At 58.9% G+C, this 26,704-nt stretch overlaps 2 protein-coding genes across 2 annotated transcripts in view; one reads left to right on the forward strand and one right to left on the reverse strand.

The window, feature by feature from the left end:
• Window positions 1-4,060: 4,060 nt before the first annotated feature.
• TMEM203 (transmembrane protein 203) lies at window positions 4,061-4,818 on the reverse strand. The gene has a single exon (XM_054007453.1). It carries the CDS (start codon window positions 4,816-4,818, stop codon window positions 4,408-4,410), a length of 411 nt encoding a protein of 136 aa, XP_053863428.1. The 3' UTR covers window positions 4,061-4,407.
• Window positions 4,819-4,856: 38 nt separating this feature from the next.
• Window positions 4,857-26,704, forward strand: part of NDOR1 (NADPH dependent diflavin oxidoreductase 1) — a 44,896-nt gene continuing 23,048 nt past the window's right edge. Inside the window, exons 1-8 of the mRNA XM_054007452.1 lie at window positions 4,857-4,923; window positions 11,844-11,978; window positions 13,289-13,366; window positions 14,005-14,102; window positions 15,994-16,092; window positions 17,377-17,478; window positions 20,582-20,773; window positions 21,627-21,748. Of these exons, the coding sequence (XP_053863427.1) occupies window positions 11,844-11,978; window positions 13,289-13,366; window positions 14,005-14,102; window positions 15,994-16,092; window positions 17,377-17,478; window positions 20,582-20,773; window positions 21,627-21,748 (826 nt within the window). The 5' untranslated portion in view covers window positions 4,857-4,923. The remainder of the gene's footprint in view (window positions 4,924-11,843; window positions 11,979-13,288; window positions 13,367-14,004; window positions 14,103-15,993; window positions 16,093-17,376; window positions 17,479-20,581; window positions 20,774-21,626; window positions 21,749-26,704) is intronic.

Raw genomic sequence — 26,704 nt, forward strand, 5'->3', positions numbered from 1 at the left:
GGGGTTAAAAGGCAGCCACCGTGGCCGATGAAGGCTATCTTTTGAGGGCTCATTTCCCTGAACTAAGAGAGGAGAGGAGAAGAGAATATGGGCAATAAGTATGCAGAATGCTGCAGGGGGAAATAAAGTGACTGCTCCATCCAATTGTCCTTTAGAAAAAGATGAAAGCTAACATTTTCCCACCACAGGTGCCTAGAGTTAGGGGTGAGATTTCCAACAGCACCCCAGGGTGTTGGGAGCATATACCCCATTACAAGTCATTGGGACTTTGTGCTCCAAGCTCACTTACATGATTCTGGAAATCCCCTCCTCTCCAAAAAAAATTCCTTGGGGGATCTAAGTAATTGGCCTGATGTGAAAGGCACAGAGCTCAATGGGAGGTATCATTACCATCAAAGGGAGCTGAGGCCTGGTTACGCACTTCCAAGTACCATCCCGTTCATTTAGGTGCCTGACTTGGGACATCCCAACTGGAAAATGTTGGCCTCCGTTCATTTTTCTAAGGTTTAAACCCAGAGCAGGCATGTAAGAATTAGCTCTGTACGATCAACACTTCCTGAGCCTGGCCCACCCAAAGTGTACTGCACACCAAGCCTGAAAAACCCAACACTCTTCTGTTCGAAAGAAGGTGGAAGGAAACAGGTTCTCGGACACCACCTCTGGTCTCTGATTGGCCAGCATAACGAGGAACATGCTGCTCCAACACATGCCTGTGCTGTCGAAAAGTGGGGGAAAGAAAAGCAGGCCCCAAGAAGCGCTCTCCTCAGCTTCCTGTCTGTACAGGTGCGAGTGTGACCAGGCCACCCGAGGCCTCACTTCTGTTCACGCCATAGCTCCCTGGTGTGTCTCCTGGAGCCAAGCCTGTGGTGGCGCAAGCATGTCTCCAGCAGTGGGTGCTGTTTACCATAATGGCAGAGAGGGACAGCCTTGGGAGCTGAACAGCAATGGTGGGGATGAAGGCAAAGTCTTACTGTGCCCTGGGTCAGCAAAATGCTGCTAGAAATCAACACATAGGAAAACAGGAAACATTTGCCTATGACCTTTCATGCATTTTTTATTATTCATGCACCAGAACATACAGCACCAGCCTTTGCCATTCCAGTTGTAGTAAAGGCATTATTATCCTTGACACCCAATTTCTTTGGATAATCAGGAGTTCATGTAATCATTTAGCCATGCATCAGATAAGAGGACTCACATAGCTGGAGTTATGTACAATCCATTCTGAAATCTTAACACTCTATGAGAACTTGCTGACAGCATGTGTCTACATGAAGTTATATAACTGATCTTTGTACTGGTACCTACCTCAGCTTCAGCACCTGCAGTCTTTAATGAGCCACTCCCAGGTACAGCCTGCTGCTTAAACAAGAGCGGTTTCACTTCCTCATACAGAAAAGGTAGAAAAACAGCCCTTTGTTTACTGCAGGAGGCATTGATCCTGTTAGAATCATAGAAGATCAGGGTTGGAAGGGACCTCAGGAGGTCATCTAGTCCAACCCCCTGCTCAAAGCAGGACCAATTCCCAGCTAAATCATCCCAGCCAGGGCTTTGTCAAGCCAGGCCTTAAAAACCTCCAAGGAAGGAGACTCCACCACCTCCTTAGGTAACGCATTCCAGTGTTTCACCACCCTCCTAGTGAAATAGTTTTTCCTGATATCCAACCTGGACCTCCCCCACTGCAACTTGAGACCATTGCTCCTTGTTCTGTCATCTGCCACCGCTGAGAACAGCCGAGCTCCATCCTCTTTGGAACCCCCCTTCAGGTAGTTGAAGGCTGCTATCAAATCCCCCCGTCATTCTTCTCTTCTGGAGACTAAACAATCCCAGTTCCCTCAGACTCCTGTTAGTGAGTCTTAAGCACAGGGACTTTGGCATGCCTGCACAGACCAATTATGCTCAGCTGCACAGAAATTTCTGCAAAGCAGGAAGATTTAGTGTTTGTTTTGGGTAACATCAGCATTCTGCTGTACAAAAGACCTGCCTCTGTCCCAAAGAGCTTACACTCGGAAGGAAACAAAACGAGCGAGAGTTTGGAGATGCGGGGAGGGCTAATGATTTGCCACATCCTGACACTACAAAGCTCAAATGATATACAGATATTTTCACTTTCCCACGTTAACCTGCTGCCTGGCTGTTAGTAGGTGGTTAGGTCCTTGTAGGCATCATTGAAGTGGGGGCTAACACCAGTCTGTGTTTGCAGAATGAAAATTAATGTGATCACCATGCATAGTCAAATGCACTCAGCAGGTAGTGCTTGTTTAGTTCTGATAACAATGCGTGGAAACCTTCCGCACACACTGGACTTCTGCTTTATCAAGATCATCCAGCCATCAAGGTATTAATCCCGTGCATATCCCATGGTATGGGAACCAAAGCACTACCACCAAGGGGTCCCTCTGAATTCCATACAGCCAGGATCTATTAGCAAAGACTGCATGGCACCAGTGGGCCAAGGACTCAACTGTGTAACAGCAGGGTGCAAAAGCAGGACATGCACACTGGTGTGACAGCAGAGGGGAACTGATTAATTCCACACAGCCCCTGCCAAGGCAGGGGGCCGGACTGCCTGGCAGTGTCCCAATTCCACACAGCCACCCCTCGGAGGGGACAGGACTGCCTGGGTGTAATGTAATGGGTCATTTTCCATCTCTCCCATGTACCATTCCTAGATAGGTTTACCTGGTCCAATGCAGGGCTTTCCATTTAGTTCAGGCCCATGAAACTTTCTGTCTAGTGGGAAAATCTCAGCATGTTTTCCTTGGGTACTAAGGCAACATTCTAGTACAGTAGCACTTCCTCGGCAGTTCACAGGCATGAAATAAAGATCATGAGATGCTGATGACCTGCCTGTTACTGCCTTGAAAAACACTACAGGAATATATACAGCTGCAAAGCTTCCTGTATTAGACGCACCTGGAACCAGTTTATAAATAAATAAATAAATGGCTGGAAGGGGAGGAACAGAAGAAATACTTTAAAAAGAAGAAAATAACAATTGGATTTGCAACAAAACTTAAGACCCTGTATCGTTCACTCACCACATTTGAAGGAGCACAGCGGGGGAGAGACGGGGAAGCAGAACCCCTCCAAATACAAAGGAAATTAACATAGACCACATTTTAAAATTTTGGGAACATGCAAACAAGGTTTATATTCCCAAATATGAAGAGTGACTACAGTCTCCAAGACACGGCAGTTGCACATAGGAACAGTTACTAAGCCACAAAGTGCAGTATCAAACATCAGTTGAGAGGCACCATAACAGCTGAGCAGAACATGATCCATCCTCCAAACAGAAATGGAGTACACAAAACGAATGACACTAAAAATAATGTTAAAGGGCTATCTCAAATTCATGGCAAACAGGAAAACAGCCAGTTACTTTATAGCCACTGACCCTAGGCACTGAAGTAGCTATGAAATGGGGGAAATATTCCCATTGGCTGCAATCATGAGACTCTCAAAGCAGAGTAAGGGATGAACCCACACTTCAGAACATCAGGCTATTTGACAATCCAGAGTGTCTTCTGAACTGGGAGTTTCTTGTGGTACCTACATTCAACACACTGATCTACACAGAAAACACCCCTGTCAAACTGCTTCAGTTCTTGTTCTATAAAGACTGTTTTTTAACCCCATCTGTCATGAACCTAGGGTGACCAGATGTCCTGATTTTATAGGGACAGTCCCGATTTTGGGGTCTTTTTCTTATATAGGCTCCTATTACCCCCCACCCCTTGTCCCGATTTTTCACATTTGCTGTCTGGTCACCCTACATGAACCCTGCATACATATTGGAGCACAGTTTTTCACAAGCTGATTGTGGGGGATTGGTACACCAACAGCTGCATTTGCTTTTCGGCTGTCATTTTGACTTTTGCAAAGAAGTCTGTGGCAGACTTAACTAACCCAATGGGAAGGGATAGTCAATTATTTTTTGTCAAGGTCCAAATTTCTTGGTCAAGGCACAGTCAGCCCTAGAGTAACACCCATTCCCAGGCAAAGGTTATGAGTACCGGCTTTCTAAAGAAGAGAGCGTATCAATGAGACGACTAAATAGCAGCTGTACATTTTTATTACAAAACAAGTGACATGAGCAGGTTATGTTTGCCTTTCATGACATTGTGAACGTTAACACCAAGGTGTGACATGCACCTTAGATGAAGGACACAACATAAATATCTATTTTGGGAAAACACGGGGCCAACCTTATGTAATAATTTAATCAAGTACAAAAGCTTCTTCTCACACCTCAGACCTATATGGCCAAAGAGAATGACTAGAAAGTTGCCGAAAACCAAGCGGCGAAGCTCGATGAACTCTTCGGTTGGGGGTTAATACTGCGGGGCGGGGCAGTGCTCCTCTCACGGGGGGGCAGGTTCAAATCCCCGCTGCCCCGGCTCTTCAGTTCACTCTGCAGGCTCGGATCATGAGGAGCTGGAGCAGGATGAAGATGGGGGACATGATGAGTCCGTACCACAGCTCCCGGCTCTGCTCCACGAGCTTCTGGCACAACAGCATTTCGAAGACGAACTTCAGGCTCAGGAGGGTGAGGATCCAGAAGAGGCGGAGGACGGCCAGGCGCTTCTCCCCGTCCTGGAAGAGCCGCACGGACACGATGGTGGTGAAGTACGTGCTCAGGCCGTCGGCCGCGAAGAAGGGGATGAAAACCTGCCACCAGGAGAGCCCCGCGCCGCCGCTGTCCGCCTTCAGCACGAGCAGGACGGAGAAGACCAGCAGCGCCAGCACGTGCAGGAAGAGCTCGAAGGTGGCGAAGCCCAGCCACTGGACCAGCTCCCGCAGCGAGAACAGCATCGCGGCCCGCTCCGCGCCCGCCCACGGCCCCCGACTTCCGGCCCGGCGGCGGCGCACGCGGATGGCGTCACCGGAAGCGGAAGGGGCGCGCTGCCGGCCGCACAGGTGGGTCCGGCGGAGCCCCGCGGTCTGGCCGCGCGCGGCGGGGGGCGGCGCTGGGGAGCCCCGACCCGCGCGGCCTCAGGGCGCAGGGGGAAGCGGCGGGTCCGGCGGGCGCACGGGGTCTCTGGGTGGGGAGGGGACCAAGGACGCAGCCCTGGGACCCCCCCCCCGCCGGCTGGTGAGGATCCGCCCGGGGACACATTGAAGGATCGATTAGAGGAGGGGGGGGGCAGCCTGAGACGGAGCCAGAATTTACCAACGTACAATGTCAAAGAGCCTCAGTAATACGTCAGCAGCCCCCCCCCCCTGCGCCTCCCACCTGCCGGCAGCACCTCCCCCTCTCTCCCGGCACCTCCTGATTGGGGGGGGGGGGAGGAGAGAAATGAGGGCACGGCAGGCTCAGGGGAGGGGGTGGGAAGGGGTGGAGTGGCGGCAGGGCCAACCCCCTGGCAGAGCCAAGGGTTGAGCAGTGAGCAACACACACAACCTCCCCCACTCCCCGCACATTGGAAAGTTGGCGCCTGTAGCTCCAGCCCCAGGGTCGGTGCCTAGACAAGGAGCCGCCTATTAACTTCTGAAGAGCCGCATGTGGCTCCAGAGCCACAGGTTGGCCACCCCTGGATTAGAGAGAAGAGCCAGGGAGGACAGTCACAAGCCAAGGCAGGACAAGGTTTCAAGAAGAGGAGTAAATAGGGTTTTTTTTAGGTCCAAAGTTGACACCCTGTGACATTTTGGGGTTCAACCCAGACCAGTAAGGGGTTGTATCACCTCCTGCTCTGCAACTCTGGGTGTCTTAAATGCTATGCTGCTATGTTTCACCGTCTATACATCACTAGCCAGCAGACAAGCATGCAGGTCATACCCTGGCTTCCACTGCCCAGTTTGTGTTTTTGCAGAATGACCCCCCAAACCCCATCTGGTCCAAAATTTCCACAAAACTCCCTCTGGAGCCATCTCCTGGAACACAGACGTTATTGCAGAGATGAAGGAAGGGGGGGACACGCATCAGGGCCCTAGTTGTGCCCTGGGTGATTACATCTGTGTTGGGTGGTGGGAAGTGGCAATGAGGTTGAGTAGTGCCCGTATAAGAAAATTTAAAACTACTGATTATTCCTCAAAAAAGGTTTTTAATGACTTTCGACTATAAAGGCAACACAGACAAAATAAGAAAAGCAAGAATAAAGGGCAACACTGAATAAGGATTAATATAAATGGCAAGTTATACTGAAGACAAGTACATGTAAAGTTATTATTCATCAGCTATTTACTACTATTCTTAACACTATAGTATCAATACAGACTTGAGATCAATTCAGCTCGAGCAACTAGACTTCTTTACTCCATAAACTTACCCTGCATTCGTCTGAAAATAGTTACCCTTCAGCCGGCCATTTTTCGCACTGGCCAGGTACAGACAGTTGAGAAGTGCACGTCCCTTCGGTTCAGGGGGTGTGGGTCAGGTTTCCCTTATGACCAACACACACACAGTCCTGTGCCTTCGTTTTTTTTATTTTGTCTGTTGGGCCGTGTTTTAAAACAGACTGACCAATCAGAGTAGGCCAAATTCTCAGTGAGGTCTGTGCTGTCTCTTTGCCTGTATAATTTATGCTTACTTATCTCCTTGTGTCGCTTTGAGTGTATAATTTATTGTTTTAAATGTGGTTAATGTAACCAGGGGGTACAACTTATCTCACTTTGTGGGAGTCAGCATCTTGTGTTATTTGGTTGCAGCGCGTTTTGACCACAAGTCTGTTTCCTTTGGCAACGCTTGCTTTTTAAAGCTATTTTTACAAGGTTCGCTTTGTGAAACTTGCGGAAGTTTGAGGCCTAAAACATTGACAATACTTTTGTTCAGTTCAAACTTGACATTACAATTGTCCAAATTATTCACAGTTATTAAATGTGCAGCTCCTTTAAAGAGACAGAAACAGCAGCTCATTAATCACAGTACTGAGCTGGTTTAGATTAAAAAAATAAGTTTATTAAACAAAAGGCTTAACTGATACCAGGTATAGGGAATGAAGATAGGGTTACAAACAAACAAAAGTAGAAATACACTTTAAGATTTAATATTAGTCACCAGTGTGTCACAGGCTTTCATAAGAGATTTTATTCAATACACTTGTATAATACAGTCATATTGTATACAATCAGTTGATACATGCTGGTGCCTCTCTTGGTTAGCTTGATGACTTTGTTTATGTAAAAACATTTCCAATATCTCTTGATTTATCTTGGAGATACATTCAAGCTGGCGGAACCACATTCCTTTGTCTAGGTTGGGGTACCCTATGACCTGCCTGCCCGCCATTTTAAGAACATAGTTCCAGCACATTTGTAATTTTGCATGTTACCTGTACATACACCACACACTAATATTAATGATCAGTGACTGTGAGTTTTCCAGTGGTACATTACATTGTATCATTTGGGGTATATATCATAGCAACAGTATGTTAGGTGTAGTGTGTATGTCAGGCCTGACAGGTGTTGCTGCCATAGAGCAGTGAACCACCGCTGTGTGTCAGCCCCTCACGGAGAATGTCCTGTCAGCAAATCCCTCTCATTTATATCTAGGAGACTCTAGCTCAAGCCCCTCTGCTGACTGCCCCGTGGCGGAATATCTCCAGAGAGAAGACAAGTGTCTCACACAGGCAGATCCCACTGTGAGATACGTCACAAACAGGTGGTCGACTTTTATGTCAGATTCGGTTTCCAGATGGATTTAAAATATAGAGCACACTGCATCATTGTGACAAGGGCATAGATGGCAATTGCAAAATCCTCATCCAGATGAAGTTGTCAGAATCTCCTGGCTACACATAAGTGGGAGGAGGTGGATGGGAGCCATCCTGGTAACTTGCTACCTGGTCCAACAGCCAGGTTTGGGGGATAGGAGGAATGCGGTGGACATAATTTATGTACATGGACTTCAGCAAAGCTTTTGATACAATCCCACATGACATTCTGATAGGCAAGCTGGAGAAATGCGGGTTTGGCAGAACTATCATTAAGTGGATACATCATTGGTTAAAGAACCGCAAACAAAGAGTAACTATTAATGGGATGATGTCAGATTGGAGGGAGGTCTCAAGTGGGGTTCCACAGGGATCTGTTCTGGGTCCGGTGTTGTTTAACATCTTTATTAATGACCTGGATGTAGGACTAGAGAGCACACTGATCAGACTTGCAGATGACTCAAAGCTAGGGGGGTTGCCAACACTTTGGAGGATAGAGCTACAATTCAGAGGGATCTTGATAAATTGGAGAACTGGGCTATAGACAACAAAATGAAATTTAACAAAGACAAATGTAAGGTGCTCCACTTGGGGAAGAAAAACCAAATGCACAAATACAGACTGGGGGAGAACTGGCTTGGCAGCAGCACTGCTGAGAAGGATCTGGGAGCTGTGGTGGATCACAACCTCGACATGAGTCAGCAACGCGATGCTATTGCAAAAAAAAGCCAACGTGAGTTTAGGTTGCTTTAACAGAGCAGGTCACAGGAGATGATAGAGTACTACTCAGTACTGGTTGGGTCTCAGCTGGAGGACTGTGTCCAGTTTTGGTCACCAATGGATAGAAAGGATGTAGAGAAACTGGGGAGGATCCAGAGGTGAGCGACAAAGATGATCAAAGGGATGGAATACCAGGCAGGTGAGCAAAGTTCTGAAGCAACTGGGTATGTTTAGTTTGGAAGAGAGAAGATTGAGAGGGGACATGAGAGCGCTCTTCAAATACTCGAAAGGCTGCCATAAAACAGATGGAGAAAAGTTGTTCTCCCTTGCCACAGAGGGCAGGACAAGAGGCAGTGGGTTCAATCCCCATCACTGTGGGGAGAAGATTGGGTTCATTGCTTCCCATGAAGCCCCAGGGGCACTCCAAGAACCTGCTGCAACTGCTCGGCAGCACCCCCTGCTGGCTGCGTGCTGCATTGAGGTGGGGACAAGAGAGTAGCTCTGGCTGCTCGGTCAGCTGCTTCCCTGCTGGGAGCCCCAGGGAGAGCAGGGCAGGGCAGGGGCTTGACTGGTTCTGCCTGAGCCTAGAGCAGCCTCTGGCACCGGACGGCTCCCTGCTCCCACACCAGTGCTCCCTCTGATTTTCACCACGCATGTGTGGAATGCATTTTGTTATGGGCACCACATCATCTCCATTTTGGTGCCCATAACAAAATTCATGTGGCGGGGGTGGGGCAGAGGGGTTTGGAGTGTGAGTGGGGGCACAGGGCTGGGGTATGGGGGGGTGAGGGCTCCGGCTGGGGTTGCGGACTCTGGGGTGGAGCTGGGATGCAGGAGGGGGCTAAGGGCTGGAGCGGGGGGGGGTGAGGGCTCTGGGTGGGGCCAGGGTTGAGGGGTTTGGGGTGCAGGCCTTCTCCGGGGCTATGGGGGGGAGAGAGGAGTCCGCCCAGCTCTCTCTCCCCATGGCAGGGCTGGGGCCATGGAATAGGCGCCTCTCCCCTGGCCGCAGGGCCGGGGCTGGGTTGGGGCCGGGGAGGGGTGCTTCTCCCCTGGCAGGGCCGGGCTGGGTTGGGGCCGGGGAGGGGCACTTCTCTCCTGGCAGGGCTGGGCTGGGTTAGGGCCAGGAAGGGGCACTTCTCCCCTGGCCGTAGCAGGGCCGGGCTGGGTTAGGGCCGGGGAGGGGCACTTCTCCCCTGGCCGCGGCAGGGCTGGACTGGGTTGGGACCGGGAAGGGGCGCTTCTCCCCTGGCAGGGCTGGGCTGGGTTGGGGCCGGGGAGGGGCGCTTCTCCCCTGGCAGGGCCGGGGCTGGGTTGGGGTCGGGGAGGGGCGCTTCTCCCCTGGCAGGGCCGGGGCTGGGTTGGGGTCGGGGAGGGGCGCTTCTCCCCTGGCAGGGCCGGGGCTGGGTTGGGGTCGGGGAGGGGCGCTTCTCCCCTGGCAGGGCCGGGGCTGGGTTGGGGTCGGGGAGGGGCGCTTCTCCCCTGGCAGGGCCGGGCTGGGTTGGGGCCGGGGAGGGGCGCTTCTCCCCTGGCAGGGCCGGGCTGGGTTGGGGTCGGGGAGGGGCGCTTCTCCCCTGGCAGGGCCGGGCCTGGGTTGGGGCCGGGGAGGGGAGCTTCTCCCCTGGCAGGGCCGGGGCTGGGGAAGAGGAATCTCGCCCTGCTGGACGGCACTTTTTAGGCAGCTGCGCAGCTTAGAGGGGACACAGCCCCACACAGTTGCTGGGAAAGGTGAGAGCAACCAGCAGTTCCAGTTCCCAATTCTCCGCCCCAGCCCCGGGCAGAGCAGCCTGGGGGTTACCCTAACCCGCACTAGCTGCCATCAGTCCCCTGGGGACCCCACTCCTGCTGGGGGTAGTTGGAGCACAGCCTGCAACAGCCGCTGCCCCTTCCACGTCTGATGTGCCCCCCTGCACCCCAACATGCCACCTGCACCCGGGGCTGTGGGAGCAGTGATGTGGGAACATACTGGCTCTGTGCCCACTGGAGACTCCCCTCCCTCAAAGCAGAGGAAATTCCAGCAGGTCTGGCAGGTGTTTCTGCTCTCAGTGCTGGCTGAGTGGTATGGATCAGAGAATCTGCCCCAAAGGGCTGACTGTGGCCCCCTGACCCTTTTGGAATCATGCGTCTGGCCCTGGGGCTGTAGGGGGACGACTCTGCTGTTGGCTGATGACCGTGCACCCTGATACTACAGCAATGGGCAGGTACCATAGACAATTTTTAAAAAGCAAATAAGTGCCCGATACTGCCCCTGCTGGAGTTGATGGGAGTTTCACTCTCTCCTTGGTTGGAAGTAAGATACATCCCGTAGTCCAGGGGTTCTCAAACTGGGGGTTGGGACCCCTCAGGGGGTTACAAGGTTATTACATGGGGAATCGTGAGTTGTCAGCTTCCACCCCAAACCCTGCTTTGCATCCATACATAATGGTGTTAAATATATAAAAAGTGGTTTTAATTTATAAGCAACATGCTTGCTGTTTGAAAGGGGTCACCAGCACAAAAGTTTGAGAACTACTGCCGTAGTCCTTCCAGGGACACCATCAACTTGAACCTCAGGCTTCAGTCTGACCTGGGTCTGTGGTGTGCTACCGACACGAGAGCCATGCACACAGGATCCCTGTCACCGAAAGAGATTAGGGAGGAAAAATCCTCTGGTCAGATCTTTGTACAGTTGGTGGCACTTTGTGTCTAGCTAGTGTTGCTGTTCCCGTTCTAGACAGTGAGTCACTTCTCCTATGTGTGTGGGTCCTTCGCACAGCAACGAGGCGTGCAGGGCCGGCTCTAGGTTTTTTGCCGCCCCAAGCAAAATAAAACCCCTTCCGAGAGCGCAACTGCTGAAGCAAAAAAAAAAAAAAAAAGGTGGCCGGAGTTTGCTGGTGCCTGGAGCCGGTCCTGGAGGGGTGGGAAACATTTGAAAGCTAGGGAAGTGGAATTGCAAATCAGCAGCAGTTGGCAGGGGGCTGTAGGGCAAGACCTGGGCCTGACACTACTTTGAAATCATTGTCTACAGTCGGCTCGACTTTGAGTCAACAGCGTCACTTTATTTGGAGCAGCTGTCAAGTCCCTTTGCCGAGGGAGAGGCTCGGCAGTAGTGATCATGCTACTTTGTCCCCCCGCTGGTGTTTCTCTTTGGAGACTCTCAAAGGTTAATTAAGTCTCAGCACCCCTCTTTCAGCCAATGAGGTAGTCATGTATTGTCACATGCATTTTGCAGATGGGAAAACTGCAGCCCAGAGGGCACGCCTGGCCCAAGGCTGCCTAGCGGGCCTGGGACTAGAGCCCACAATCTCTGATTGCTAGTGCCTTGTTCTAACCCTTAGCCCCTGGTATTTGCTAGGTGCCAAAGCATCGCTCCCTGGTACACCCAGACGGAACCCTGCTGAAGCTCCGGTGACTCCCCAGAGTGGCTCCCCGCCTGACAGTGCCCCTGAGCTATTCGAGGGCTCTGTTGAGTCGTTTTGTCTCTTTCAGATGGCGGAACGGAAGCTCCTCGTTCTCTTTGGCAGCCAGACTGGGACAGCTCAAGATACAGCCGAGAGAATTGGCAGGGAAGCCAAGCGGCGCCGCTTTCACTGCAGGGTAGAGGCCCTGGACAGTTACCCTGTGGTGAGTATGGGGGTAAAATGAGTGGTGAGGCCGAGAAGAGCCTTGTGCAGCTTCTATATTCATCCCTTGCCACTGAGTTCCTTTCAGGGTGTGCTGGATAGCACCCCGGCCGCACGTCAGCCGCCTGCGCTCTGACAGGGCTTGGCTTGTGCGCTGGCCTCCAAGTCCCCTTGCAAGCGCACAAGCTCTACGCTGCTGCAGAGACTGAGAACTGGGAAGGAGTTAAACACGCCTTTAGCTGTGTTAGTGCAAATTGGTGCCACCCTGGGTTTACTTAGAGCCATTTTCTACGAGACAAAGAGCATGAGCCTGTCCTGCAGAAACTGGGGGTGTCAGGGGCCAGAATAAGATAAAGCAAAGCCACTTGCGAAAACCACAAACGGGTCTTGTTAAAACCTGCTGTTCGTGCGGTGCTGGGTGGGCTGAGAGGCTCGGACAAAGTGCGCCAGGCCCTTCTGAGCACACGGCTGTACTGCGTAAACCTGGGCTTGATTAAAGATGCTGGATGAGATCCTGCTGACGAGAGGATCCGTGCTGTGCTCACCTGCCTGCCTGTCCCCAGAATGCCCTCCCTGCTGGTTCCTGTGCAGGAGAGCGCTGTAGGGGGCTGGGGCTGTGGGGGTGGACCTTGTGAGGGGCTGGGGATGTGCGGGATTGTGGTTTAAGGGCTGGAGCTGTGCAGGGGGACAGTGTGCAGGGCTGGAGCTGTGTGGGGCTGTGGGGGGGGGACAGTGTGCAGGGCTGGGGCTGTGCAGGAGGGCGGTGTGGGGGTCTGGCTGTACAGGGGGGCAGTGTGAAGGGCTGAGGCTGTGCGGGGCTGGAGCTGGGGGGGGTTGGTGTGCGGGGCTGGGGGGGGGCAGTGTGTGTGTCTGGCCATGCGGAGAGGCAGTGCGTGGCACTGGGGCTGTGCAGGGGGTCTGGTTGTGCAGGGTTGGAGCTGTGTGGGGGGGGCAGTATGCAGGGCTGGGGGGGCAGTATGTGGGTCTGGCTGTGCGGGGGGCGGTGTGCAGGGCTGGGACTGTGCCGGCAGGGCTGGCTGTGTGGGGGACAGTGTGCGGGGCTGAGGCTGTGCAGGGCTGTGGTTGTGCAGGGGGGCAGTGTATGGGTCTGGCTGTGTGGAGAGGAGGTGCAGTATGCAGGACTGTGGCTGTGCGGGTGTAGGGGGGTCTGGCTGTGAGGGGGCATTGTGGGGCTGTGCCAGGGAGGGGCAGGGGGGCACTGTGCACTGTGCGCTGTCTTGTGCAGTTTGCCAGTGGATGTTGAAGATTGCTGGCCCTAACCGTGTGTGTCCATGTTTGTTGTGCACGCAGGCGCAGCTGATCCAGGAGCCGCTGGTGGTATTTGTGTGTGCAACCACAGGCCAAGGGGACCCGCCTGACAACATGAAGGTATTGTTTCTACCCCTAGTTTGTCTCCTGTGACTGTGTTTCTGCGAGACCGATTGTTTCCTAAACAGGCAGGCAGCAGCAGGTGGCGCCTGCCTGCAGTGATTTGGGGAGGGCGGGTGGGATGTGTAGAGAGTGGTGGAGGGGTTATGGGGACCTGGAGGGGCGCCAGAGATGGGGATCATGGGGCTACATGGCACAATAGCCATGCAACAATAGCCCCGTTGCAGCCTTTCTTTGGGGAGGCTTCGGGGCTGAGAAGCGTCCCCTACTTCTGCTGGGACATAAACGTGGAAGGTGATGCGATCTCAGCAGCTTGCTGAGTGATGATGGCCTCAGTTTGTCCTGCTGTCATGGCAAGGCAGGGGTTGCCTTCTGCTTGCTGAGTGCTCCCTGCCACTGACACCATGGCAAGGCCGACTGTTGCCTGTTTCCTGGCTTCAGTTTGCTGGATAAACCAGAGAACTCATTGTATTCTGCATCTCCAAGGACTCAGCTGAACCGATCACCCAACTGAGACAGACCCCAGTCGATCACGGCCCCGCCCCAGCAGGATTGGACCCTCGGGGCAGGAGGGCAAAGCAGGCTGTGGGATGGGTGCACGCTGGAGCCATGCGATTCTTGACTGTGTTTGCTTGTAGAATTTCTGGAGGTTTATTTTCCGAAAGAACCTGTCCCCCGCCTCCCTTTGCCAGATGGACTATGCCGTGCTGGGCCTCGGAGACTCCTCCTATCCCAAGTGAGTCGCTTGTCCCACAGCCCCTTTGCTGAGTTCCCATCCAGGCCTGCGGGTTGCTGAAACTGTTGATCATTCCCCTCCCAGCACTGAGTGCTTTGGGGTGAGGAGAGCTGTTCTGAGACCCTTTGTGTAAATCGACCCGTGGTGCTTTAAAAATCCTCTTCTTAGAAAAGCTCAAAGTCACTAGAGGGTCTGTTGGATCTGTAGGCTGAGCAGCACACCGGGGAGAGGCAGGCTGGTCTGTGTGTCAGCCGCACAGCACACCCGGGGAGAAGGCAGCCTGGTCTGTGTGTCAGCCGCACAGCACAGCTGGGGAGAAGGCAGCCCGTGCTGTGTGTCAGCCGCACAGCACACCCGGGGAGAAGGCAGCCCGTGCTGTGTGTCAGCCGCACAGCACACCCGGGGAGAGGGCAGCCCGTGCTGTGTGTCAGCCGCACAGCACACCCGGGGAGAGGGCAGCCCGTGCTGTGTGTCAGCCGCACAGCACATCCGGGGAGAGGGCAGCCCGTGCTGTGTGTCAGCCGCACAGCACACCCGGGGAGAGGGCAGCCCGTGCCGTGTGTCAGCCGCACAGCACACCCGGGGAGAGGGCAGCCCGTGCTGTGTGTCAGCCGCACAGCACACCCGGGGAGAGGGCAGCCCGTGCTGTGTGTCAGCCGCACAGCACACCCGGGGAGAGGGCAGCCCGTCCTGTGTGTCAGCCGCACAGCACACCCGGGGAGAGGGCAGCCCGTGCTGTGTGTCAGCCGCACAGCACACCCGGGGAGGGGGCAGCCCGTGCCGTGTGTCAGCCGCACAGCACACCCGGGGAGGGGGCAGCCCGTGCCGTGTGTCAGCCGCACAGCACACCCGGGGAGGGGGCAGCCCGTGCCGTGTGTCAGCCGCACAGCACACCCGGGGAGGGGGCAGCCCGTGCCGTGTGTCAGCCGCACAGCACACCCGGGGAGAGGGCAGCCCGTGCCGTGTGTCAGCCGCACAGCACACCCGGGGAGGGGGCAGCCCGTGCCGTGTGTCAGCCGCACAGCACACCCGGGGAGGGGGCAGCCCGTGCTGTGTGTCAGCCGCACAGCACACCCGGGGAGAGGGCAGCCCGTGCTGTGTGTCAGCCGCAGAGCACACCCGGGGAGAGGGCAGCCCGTGCTGTGTGTCAGCCGCACAGCACACCCGGGGAGAGGGCAGCCCGTGCTGTGTGTCAGCCGCACAGCACACCCGGGGAGGGGGCAGCCCGTGCCGTGTGTCAGCCGCACAGCACACCCGGGGAGAGGGCAGCCCGTGCTGTGTGTCAGCCGCACAGCACACCCGGGGAGGGGGCAGCCCGTGCGGTGTGTCAGCCGCACAGCACACCCGGGGAGGGGGCAGCCCGTGCGGTGTGTCAGCCGCACAGCACACCCGGGGAGGGGGCAGCCCGTGCTGTGTGTCAGCCGCAGAGCACACCCGGGGAGAGGGCAGCCCGTGCTGTGCTTCCCTTCTGGTTCCCAGCAGCAGAGCTGTGGCTGGAGCCCAGAGGCTCTCGCCTGCATGACCTGTGTGCAGGCAGGATACTGTGGGGAGGAAGCCGTGCCTGGGAGCGAGAGCCTGTTTTTGTGCATTCAGAGGCTGATGGGAGGGTAGGAGATTGTTTTGTATTGACATTAAAAAAATCCTTGAAAACCAGCCAGCCCCTCCCTGGGAGCAACTGCACCCGGTCCATCCCCTCAGCTGGGGAGCCCAGTCACTCGTATCGGCTCGGCAACAGGACAGAATGTGCACGTGGGGCAGAGCAAGCAGGTTTGTGGGGGGCTGGGGCAGGGACCAGCCCCCGGCAGCAGTGGGATCGCGTGCTCCCAAGGGTAAAGTGTCCCCCCGTCCCCCCCCACAACTGTGTCTGTGTCTCTGCTTCTTCTTGGCCCAGGTTTAATTTTGTTGCGAAGAAGCTGCACAAGCGGCTGCAGCAGCTCGGGGCCGGCCCCCTCCTGCCAGTAGCCTTGGGAGACGACCAGCATGACTTGGGGTAAGCGCACTGCCTGGGGGAGGGGCTGCTGTCAGCATCCCCCTGTGGCTTCGGTCCTCCAGCTACCGCTAGGGCTGTGAGTGCTGCACCCCCCGCTCGGCCTGTAGGGCAAGGCAGCGGGCTCTGATTTCCCAGGGCGGCTCACACCCCTGCAACAGCTCTGCTCCTGCCCCTGAAATCTGACTAGCTGCCCTCCCTGCTAGTCCAGGCCTGGCTCCTCCCCACAGCTCTGCTTATTTACCTGTATTCCCTGCTGTTCATCCCCTCCCCCTCGCCACACACACTTCAGTCCTTTCCTGGCTTTCCAGCCCTGGTCCCCTCAGTCTCTGCTAATGCTCTGCGCACCTGGCCTGCAGCCCACCCCCTCAGTTCTAATCCTGGGTCCCCCCCAACCTTGCACTGCTGATTTTCCCCATTCCTGACCTGCAGCCCCACCAACTCTTCCAGGCCTGACGAGACTGCCCCCTTATCCCCGCCAGCCTTGTGGTTTTGTCACATGTCCAGCGGGACCGGCAGGCTGAAAGCTGCTGCGCTGATTTTCACCCATGATCGAAGCCAGTTCACGTCGAAGTCAAATCTCACCCTCATGTTCTAACTGGGTCGGCTGTCCCGTCCAGAGTGCACTGATTACTCAAGTGTGTCCACAGCGCATGGGCAGCTGCCAGGACCTGCTACAGAATGTGCACCTAACCCACCGCAGAGCTATCGCCAGGCTACCCAGAGCTCCTGGCCCCCGGGAAAGAGCCCCTGGGGTCCCCCCCAGGTTCATTGCTTCAGGGAGCTCATGGGAGGCCACTGCACTTGGGTCTGAAGAGTCTCCTCTCTGAACTCAGGGCCTGGTTCGAGATTCCTCCCTAGAACGCTGTCACTGTTCCAGTTTGCCTGTGTGACCCCTCCACAGGGACCGGCTGGGCAGCACCTACCTGTCAGGCATCTGTATTGTCACCTCTGCCTACTGCTGCTCCTCCAAGTGGGACTACACAGAGGGCCCAGCTGGGAGAAGTGGAACGGATGCTCAGCACCGGTGGGGGCGTCCAAGTTACGTAGCTTCATTGCCACGTGCCGTGCCATCGGTAGTCCCCATTCAGCTGGGCTGTGGGGGCTGGGAGCTGGCGGCTCGCATCCCTCTGGTGTCCCCTCTGGCTGACGGAAGGAACCACGCTTGCCACACTAGGGCAGCGTTGCAGGAAGAAGGTTTCTGAAGTTTGGGGGTCACGGGGACGCAGCAGGGCAGGGTCCCAGCAGTCCCCCAGCCCTGCTGCAGTTTGTATTTACCTCCTGCAGGCCGGATGCAGTGGTTGATCCCTGGCTACTGGACTTGTGGGGAAGGATCCTACCCTTGTACCCTCTGCCTCCTGGCCTTGGCATTATCGGCCCAGATGTCCTGTGAGTACCAAGGGTGGGCGCAGACCGTCTACTGCCTTCCAGCCACTGCTGGCTAGGGGAAAGCTGATTGGTTGCACATGCTGCCTTGAAATACTGCTTTCCCAGGCTGGTCCCTGTGGGCACACAACTCTGCCCTGTATGCTGGGTTGGAAGCGTCCTGCCCTGGTTGCCAGAGCCCCGGACACGCCCTGGATGGAGGATCCTGGTTCAACCCGTCTGGCACACAGTAGAAAAGGAAGGTGTCAGGCTGTCTGGAGTGGCTCAGGGACATGAGTACCAACCGCAGGGCAGACTGTCAAGGAGCAGGGCACACACCCCAAACTGGTTGTGAGTTCTATACAGAGATTTCACCAACCAAATGTCAAGTGTGAACAGCAGCCTTAACACGGCGTCACAGACAGTCCCCTTGGGTACTCCATCCACGCAAGCCTGCCTTTTTGATAAATGGTCCCTTACACCAAAAATCACAATATTCAGGTTACTCCCAGTCCCAAAGGACCAGTCACTTACCCCAGAGCAATTGCACCTTTAGATCCTGCACCAAAGACAACGCATGTAGCCAGTCTTATAATAAATTACAGTGCAACCCCATTTATCCAATCTCATTGGGACCAGGACTGGATCCGATAATTAAAAATTCAGATAATCAGGAGAATGGGCAGGGCTCGGACTGTCAGCCTTGCCGCCCAGGGCTAACAGCCTAAGCCCCACCGCCTAGTTCGGTTAATATGGAGCGCTGGATAACGGAGGCTCAGATAAGCGAGCTTCTACTCTAACTAAAGGCTTATTAACTAAGAAAAAGAAATGAGAGAGTTATTTACAAAGTTAAAGCTGATAAACGTACACACACAAATGAGTTTACACTCTTAGGTTCCAACAGGTAATAGAAGCTGCTGTAATACCCAAACTCTATATGTCCTCTAGGGCTAACCCACGCCAAGCACTGGGGATCCCTTGCTTATGCTTAGAAATCTTGCCCTCTCCAAGTCCAGTAGCATAGAGACCCAGTTTCTTCTTGTCAGGAATTTTTATTCCCTTGCCCCAGAGTTCAGGCTGATGGGATGGGTCCTTGTGTGTGTCTCCTCTTCATGGGTGTGGGGGGAGAAATCACCAAAGTCTTTGTCCTCTGATGTTTCACGATGGCTCATGTGGGCCATCCTGTGGGCAGGACCTACCACCTTCTGTAGGAAGCCAGCCTTTACATTAACTAACGCTTCTTTCCTGTTTGGTGAGCTACACAGTCACACAGGCTTCCACTGCAAACGCTTAATATAACCTTATACCATGGGGTTCAGGTGTTAAGTGAGCTCAATACATGCAGCATGATACAAGCATTTCATAAAGTCTAGACAGAAAACCCACGGTTATCAATCTAATACCGGTTTTAACAATACTAACACACGGGTGTTTCCAGCCATGCATTCGTCAGTGGTCAGTTGGGGTCTGGGGGCCTTGGCATGAGCTGGCACCTGCTCTGCCAGTGTCACAGAAGGTCTTTCATGGCGAACCATTTAAAGGGACACAGTCCAGGCTGCGACAGCCCTAAATATGGCATTTGCCTTGCCCCCAACCATCAGGCTTATCGTAGCAGAGCTCCCCTATGAGCAGCTGCAGGTTCTGTGGGCCCCATTCCTGCCCTGGGGACCCTCCCACAGGGAAAGGGGGCTCAGCTTGGGAGTCTCCCCTTCTCCGGTACTGCACAGAGGCCTGGCTGGGGATGTGTGCGGGGGAAGGGGGCTCAGGCAGCCTGGGGCTGGTACTGTTCCATGGGACTCTGACCTCTGCCCCAGAAGAGGGGCTATGGGATACTGCGCACTGACCCGCCGGCCAGCCTGCGTTTCTGTTACGGGTCGTGTTCCCAGCCCAGGAGTCCGGCTCTCTGCTGTGGGGACAGTGGGGCACCAGCAGGGGAGTCCCGCTAGCTCCATGGGGTGGGGAGACTCCTCTGGGGCCTTCTGGACGCCCGTCCATTCTCCTTTAGCTGGGGAAGGGAGAGCTCCCTCTGCTGCCCCATGTGGGAAAGGCTCCCTGGATTCCACACCGTTCTCTGTGTCCCTGGGGTGCAGGGCCGGCTCCAGGCACCAGCCCACCAGGCATGTGCTTGGGGCGGCACCTGGAGGGGGGCGGCGCAGCGGGGTGCTCCGGCCCGACAGCGGGGCCGCGACTGGGCTCACCGCCCTCCCTGCGGCACTCCGGCCGCCGGGGAGAGCGGAGCCGTAGCGGGCTCGCCGCCCTCCCCCCGGCGCTCTGGCCGGTCGGGGAGAGTGGGGCCCCGTCCGGGCTCCCCGCCCTCCGGCCGGGCTCGCCACCCTCTCCCAGCGCTCTGGCCGCCAGGGGCTCTCCGCCCTACCCCTGGCGCTCTGGCCGCAGGGGAGAGCGGAGAGCCCCGGCCGGGTTCTCCGCCCTGCTCCCGGTGCTCTGGCCGCCGGGGGCTCTCTGCCCTCCCCCCGGCACTCTGGCCGCCGGGGAGAGCGGAGCCGCGGCGGGCTCGCCGCCCTCCCCCCGGTGCTCCAGCCGGTCGGGGATTGCGGGCCTGCGGTCGGGCTCAGCGCCCTCCCCTGCCGCGCTGGGCCGGGGGAGGGCGGCGGGTGGCTTTTTTGCCTAGGGCGGCAAAAACACCAGAGCCGGCCCTGCTGGGGTGGGCGTTTGCTGCAGGCATTTCCCTGCTGCCCGGTCCCTGTGTCAGCGGCCTGGGGGTTGCTCTCGGCAGTACTGCTCTGCAGGGGTTCTGTGCACCTCGTCTGCACACCTCACGTCCCTGGCGTGCTTGGAAGCCTGGCAGATTTACTGTGTCCTTTCTGGGACCAGCTGATGCTGGAGCCTGGCTCTGGCTGCCCCAGAATGCATCTGGCTGCGGGGCTCTGCTTGGCAGACTGGCTGGGTTGTGCTCTGTTTCTGTGCCCTCAGGCTGTGCTCATATTGCAGAGCTAGCCTGGCTCCTGGCAGCGGTTTGGGGCACATTTGGGTGCCTCTGAGTTTGGGAGCAGCCTGCAGATGGTACCCAGGCAATGCTCCGGGCTTTGGGGGCGACTGGTGCTAACCACCACTGGCCCAGAGAGGCCGTGCAATGGAACTGACTGTGCCACATTGTTCTTCCCTGCAGTTTACCCTCCAAGTTCACTCTGCATTTTCTGGATGAGCGCTCCAGTGGCTGCGACGGGGAGGCAGCCAGGCAGGCCCCCTCAGAGCTGCACCCCTTTGCTGCCCAGGTGGTGTCCAACCTCAGAGTCACGGCGGAATCACACTTTCAGGATGTCCGGCTCATTGAGTTTGATGTCACAGGCTCCGGGATTGAGTGAGTCACCCCTAGATGCACTGGGCTCCTAGCAGACACGTGGAACGGGAGCTGCCCTGGCCCCTCCTTGTGCTCCCAGTGACCCCGTGACCTCAGCCACTCTCTGTCCCTGCTGGCTCGCTGCCCTGAAGAAGGGAGTTTTCTTTCTCCAGGGGTCTCTTGCTGGCCAGAGCAGAGACTCGTTCAGCAGGTTTATCAATCTGAGCAGGGCCATCAGTGTTTGGCTTTCTGCACCTCTCCTTGTTGTCCTATTGTCAGCCTCTCCACCTGCGCAATGGTGGGCCCCACCGCTCTGCTTCACTGCCGCTGGGCAGCCCTTTGAGTGATGCCCCAGGCAGGTGCTGCTCGGGAGGGGAGCTGACTTGATCCCACAGGAAGGGATGAATGTGATCCCCAGGCCACCCGGCCTCCATTTCCCCCTCCCCGGCCGCTCCTCTCCAGGTTTCTGCAAGGATGCTGGGCCCCACGGTTTAATGGGCCCCAGTGGTGCCTAGTCTCCAGCCGTTTAGCCCCTCGTGGGCTGGCTCCCTACTCAGCAGAGCTGGTGGAAAACTGGGCTGTATTTTGGCCCTAGCTGGGGATTGGGACGGCACTGCCACCGGTACTGATTGGGATTCGCTTGTTGCTGTTGGAAACCGAGGCGGCAGGGAGCTGGGCAGAGTGATTCCACCCATGGGAGGGGCCTGCATTGAGGAACAGGCTTCCACCTGCCTCCCACTGCTTGGCAATCCCCCTTTCGGACCCCGCCCTCTGCAGGGGCCTGTGAGCTCCCCTCCTGCTGCGGTTGGCTGTGCGGGAGGAGCTGGCAGCGGTGATGCCCGGCGGCTATGCTCAGCTGGCACGTGCCCTGCAGGTACAGTGCGGGAGACGTGGTGATGATCCAGCCCCGGAATGCCCCTGAGGACGTGCAGCAGTTCTGCCAGCTCCTGCGCCTGGATCCAGACAGATGCTTCGTGCTGAAGCCCTCTGAGCCCGGTACGTGCCCCCACCCCCCGCTCCTTCCTCTCCCTGCCAGGATGGGGCCGCCCATTCGGTGGCTCTGTTCCAGCTCCAGTCTCTGCTTTCTTGGGCTTGGAGCCTGGGAGATTGCAGGAGAGCTAGTCAGCCACTGCTGGCTTGGCTGTCCTTCTCTGTCTCGTGAGCAGACAGAGGCTCCCGCCCTTATCTGGGCTTCCAGTCTGGCCGTGTGGTCCCACTCCAGATGTGGGAGATCGGGATTTGACCAGCAGTGTTTAGCCTGCGTCCTCGCCCTCGCCCTTCTGAGGGCATGACGGGCAGAGCGGGCCCCTCAGTTCCCCCTAGCGCCGGGGCCGTGAGACAGAGCTCAGTGGACTCCACCTGCGGCATCCCAGCGCCCTCACCATGAGAGGAGTGACGTTCTGGAACAGCCTGCCAAGGGGAGCAGTGGGGGCAAAAGACATGTCTGGCTTCAAGACTAAGCTTGATAAGTTTATGGAGGGGATGGTATGATGGGATAGCCTAATTTTGGCAATTAATTCATCTTTGACTACTAGCAGGTAAATATGCCCAATGGCCTGTGATGGGATGTTAGATAGGGTGGGATCTGAGTTACTACAGAGAATTCTTTCCTGGGTGTCTGGCTGGTGAGTCTTGCCCACATGCTCAGGGTTTAGCTGATCGCCATATTTGGGGTTGGGAAGGAATTTTCGCCTTCCTCTGCAGCGTGGGACACGGGTCACTTGCTGGAGGATTCTCTGCACCTTGAAGTCTTTAACCACAAGTTGAGGACTTCAGTAGCTCAGACATAGATCAGGGGTTTGTTACAGGAGTGGGTGGGTGAGATTCTGTGGCCTGCGTTGTGCAGGAGGTCAGACTAGATGATCATAATGGTCCCTGCTGACCTTAAAGTCTAGGAGTCTATGAGCCTCTCTTCAGAGCCGACCTGTCGGGAAGCTCCTGCCCTCCGGTGGCTCCTCGCTTTACTGCCTGGTCAGCTCCAGGGGTTCAGTGTGGGGGCCCAGGATCACCCAGACACGTTCCTCCCAAGGGCCCAGGATTGCCCCAGCGGGCATCACTTGGGGACCAGCCCAGACTACCCCTCTGGTCTAGCACTTCGGCCCCAGGAGGCACCATTGGCTCCTCCAGCGAGACCCCAGGAGCTCGTCTTCCTCCGTTGTCTTTCATAAGCGCCCCAGAAATCAGTACTGGGCCAGCCCCTCTCCTCCCAGAGACCCGCCCCGAGACCAGCCCGGCCCATCGCCGCCTGCCCCGAGACCAGCCCGGCCCGTCGCCGCCTGCCCCGAGACCAGCCCGGCCCGTCGCCGCCTGCCCCGAGACCAGCCCGGCCCGTCGCCGCCCGCCCCGAGACCAGCCCGGCCCGTCGCCTCCCGCCCCGAGACCAGCCCGGCCCGTCGCCTCCCGCCCCGAGACCAGCCCGGCCCGTCGCCTCCCGCCCCGAGACCAGCCCGGCCCGTCGCCTCCCGCCCCGAGACCAGCCCGGCCCGTCGCCTCCCGCCCCGAGACCAGCCCGGCCCGTCGCCTCCCGCCCCGAGACCAGCCCGGCCCGTCGCCTCCCGCCCCGAGACCAGCCCGGCCCGTCGCCTCCCGCCCCGAGACCAGCCCGGCCCGTCGCCTCCCGCCCCGAGACCAGCCCGGCCCGTCGCCTCCCGCCCCGAGACCAGCCCGGCCCGTCGCCTCCCGCCCCGAGACCAGCCCGGCCCGTCGCCTCCCGCCCCGAGACCAGCCCGGCCCGTCGCCTCCCGCCCCGAGACCAGCCCGGCCCGTCGCCTCCCGCCCCGAGACCAGCCCGGCCCGTCGCCTCCCGCCCCGAGACCAGCCCGGCCCGTCGCCTCCCGCCCCGAGACCAGCCCGGCCCGTCGCCTCCCGCCCCGAGACCAGCCCGGCCCGTCGCCTCCCGCCCCGAGACCAGCCCGGCCCGTCGCCTCCCGCCCCGAGACCAGCCCGGCCCGTCGCCTCCCGCCCCGAGACCAGCCCGGCCCGTCGCCTCCCGCCCCGAGACCAGCCCGGCCCGTCGCCTCCCGCCCCGAGACCAGCCCGGCCCGTCGCCTCCCGCCCCGAGACCAGCCCGGCCCGTCGCCTCCCGCCCCGAGACCAGCCCGGCCCGTCGCCTCCCGCCCCGAGACCAGCCCGGCCCGTCGCCTCCCGCCCCGAGACCAGCCCGGCCCGTCGCCTCCCGCCCCGAGACCAGCCCGGCCCGTCGCCGCCTGCCCCGAGACCAGCCCGGCCCGTCGCCGCCTGCCCCGGCCAGCCCGGCCCGTCGCCTCCCGCCCCGGCCAGCCCGGCCCGTCGCCTCCCGCCCCGGCCAGCCCGGCCCGTCGCCTCCCGCCCCGGCCAGCCCGGCCCGTCGCCTCCCGCCCCGGCCAGCCCGGCCCGTCGCCTCCCGCCCCGGCCAGCCCGGCCCGTCGCCTCCCGCCCCGGCCAGCCCGGCCCGTCGCCGCCTGCCCCGAGACCAGCCCGGCCCGTCGCCTCCCGCCCCGGCCAGCCCGGCCCGTCGCCTCCCGCCCCGGCCAGCCCGGCCCGTCGCCTCCCGCCCCGGCCAGCCCGGCCCGTCGCCTCCCGCCCCGGCCAGCCCGGCCCGTCGCCTCCCGCCCCGGCCAGCCCGGCCCGTCGCCGCCTGCCCCGAGACCAGCCCGGCCCATCGCCTCCCGCCCCGAGACCAGCCCGGCCCATCGCCTCCCGCCCCGGCCAGCCCGGCCCGTCGCCTCCCGCCCCGGCCAGCCCGGCCCGTCGCCTCCCGCCCCGGCCAGCCCGGCCCGTCGCCTCCCGCCCCGGCCAGCCCGGCCCGTCGCCTCCCGCCCCGGCCAGCCCGGCCCGTCGCCGCCTGCCCCGAGACCAGCCCGGCCCATCGCCTCCTGCCCCGAGACCAGCCCGGCCCATCGCCTCCCGCCCCGGCCAGCCCGGCCCGTCGCCTCCCGCCCCGGCCAGCCCGGCCCGTCGCCTCCCGCCCCGGCCAGCCCGGCCCGTCGCCTCCCGCCCCGGCCAGCCCGGCCCGTCGCCTCCCGCCCCGGCCAGCCCGGCCCGTCGCCGCCTGCCCCGAGACCAGCCCGGCCCATCGCCTCCCGCCCCGAGACCAGCCCGGCCCATCGCCTCCCGCCCCGGCCAGCCCGGCCCGTCGCCTCCCGCCCCGGCCAGCCCGGCCCGTCGCCTCCCGCCCCGGCCAGCCCGGCCCGTCGCCTCCCGCCCCGGCCAGCCCGGCCCGTCGCCGCCTGCCCCGAGACCAGCCCGGCCCGTCGCCGCCTGCCCCGGCCAGCCCGGCCCGTCGCCTCCCGCCCCGGCCAGCCCGGCCCGTCGCCTCCCGCCCCGGCCAGCCCGGCCCGTCGCCTCCCGCCCCGGCCAGCCCGGCCCGTCGCCTCCCGCCCCGGCCAGCCCGGCCCGTCGCCGCCTGCCCCGAGACCAGCCCGGCCCATCGCCTCCCGCCCCGGCCAGCCTGGCCCATCGCCGCCCGCCCCGAGACCAGCCTCGGCCAGCCCAGCCCATCATCACCTGCCCCAAGACCCGCCCCGGCCAGCCTGGCCCATCGCCGCCTGCCCCGAGACCAGCCCGGCCCATCGCCTCCCGCCCCGGCCAGCCCAGCCCATCACCGCCTGCTCCGAGACCCGCCCTGGGCAGCCCAGCCCATCGCCACCCACCCTGGGACCCGCCCTGTCAGGAGTCAGAGCCCACGCAGCTGGAGCCCAGCCAGTCTCTCCAGCTTGCCACAGGAGCGCTCCTGTCCTGGGAGTGTGCAGGGCAGCTGCTGAGCGTGGAAGGCCAGCAGGGGTCTCCAGCTCGAGTGGTCTGCTCCCTGTGGGTGACAGGCCGGCAGCACGCGCACTCTCCCCCCAGCACCGCGATGAGACGAAAGCGTCACAGCCACAGGCAGGGACCAGGAGTATCAAGGAAAGAATGAAACGAGATACACCCAAATACTCCTGGCAGTGACCTGCACACGGGCACTGCAGAGGCAGGTGAGCACCCCCAGATCACTGCCAATCTGAGCTGGGGGGAGATTCCTTCCTGAGCCCACGCAGGGCAATCAGCTAGCAAGATCCAGCCAGCCAAGCACCTGAGAGAGACCACGCTCAGAGCCCTGGCCCTGCATCTCCAGCCCGGGCCAGCCCTGGGGCATCAGAGGAAAGAAACCAAACCCCAGAGAACAGGGTGGGGAGGGGAGCATCTCCCAGCTGAGGACCTGATGCATGAGTTTTAGGTACATGAGACATAGCAGTCAGGACCCTTCTGGGTTGAGCCCTGCCCCCCGCCATCACCAGCAACCCCATCGTACAGTCCACTCAGACACGTGTCCACCTTCCGCTTAAAGCGAATTCATTCTTTGCCCCCCACAACCGCTGTTGGGAGGCTGTTCCAGAGGTCTAAACTCTACCCAGAACCAGCGCAGACTGTGACAATCCATTAGCACCCGGATCTGGGCTCAGGAGAGCAGTTCCGCACTCCTTGCTCCCGCCTGTTGGTGGGTGGGTGTATCTGGCCCCCGCAAGTGGGGACCCACCCAGACAGAAACTTGGAGACAGATCTGCCAGGAACTGTGCAGCTTTGAGGTGTTTTGGCCGTGTGGCCCCCCAGCCTGCCCTCCAGCCCTGCTCCTTTCATCGTCCATCTCTGCTGGGGTTCTGAACTAGTCAGGGGATCAGAGACAGCCAGGGCTGCTCTGCCCTACAAGCCCCCAGGCGGGCGGGGCACAAGGATTGCAGGTCACAGGCCAACAGACCCTGCTGGTCAAAGATTCGCCTCTCGCATCCCGGAGGTGCTCGTGCATCTGGAGTGAGATCCACAGACACAAGACAGCTAAGAAAATCCATTCCTGTGAGTCAGCACCCACTCTTCTCTGCAGCACCCCCAGCCTCCCCCGTCTCAGGCTATGGGCAGCAAGGGGAGGGGGCGGGGAGCGGTGGCTGTGCGGGGTGGCCAGGGAGGGGTGACCGGGGAGGGGGCGGGGAGCGGTGGCTGCGC

This window comes from Malaclemys terrapin, chromosome 17 (genome assembly GCF_027887155.1).
Source record: "Malaclemys terrapin pileata isolate rMalTer1 chromosome 17, rMalTer1.hap1, whole genome shotgun sequence".
Lineage (NCBI taxonomy): Eukaryota > Metazoa > Chordata > Testudines > Emydidae > Malaclemys > Malaclemys terrapin.

Excerpts from the sequence above, each read along its gene's own strand:
- TMEM203 (XM_054007453.1), bottom strand. The coding sequence starts at position 4,818 with ATGCTGTTCTCGCTGCGGGAGCTGGTCCAGTGGCTGGGCTTCGCCACC.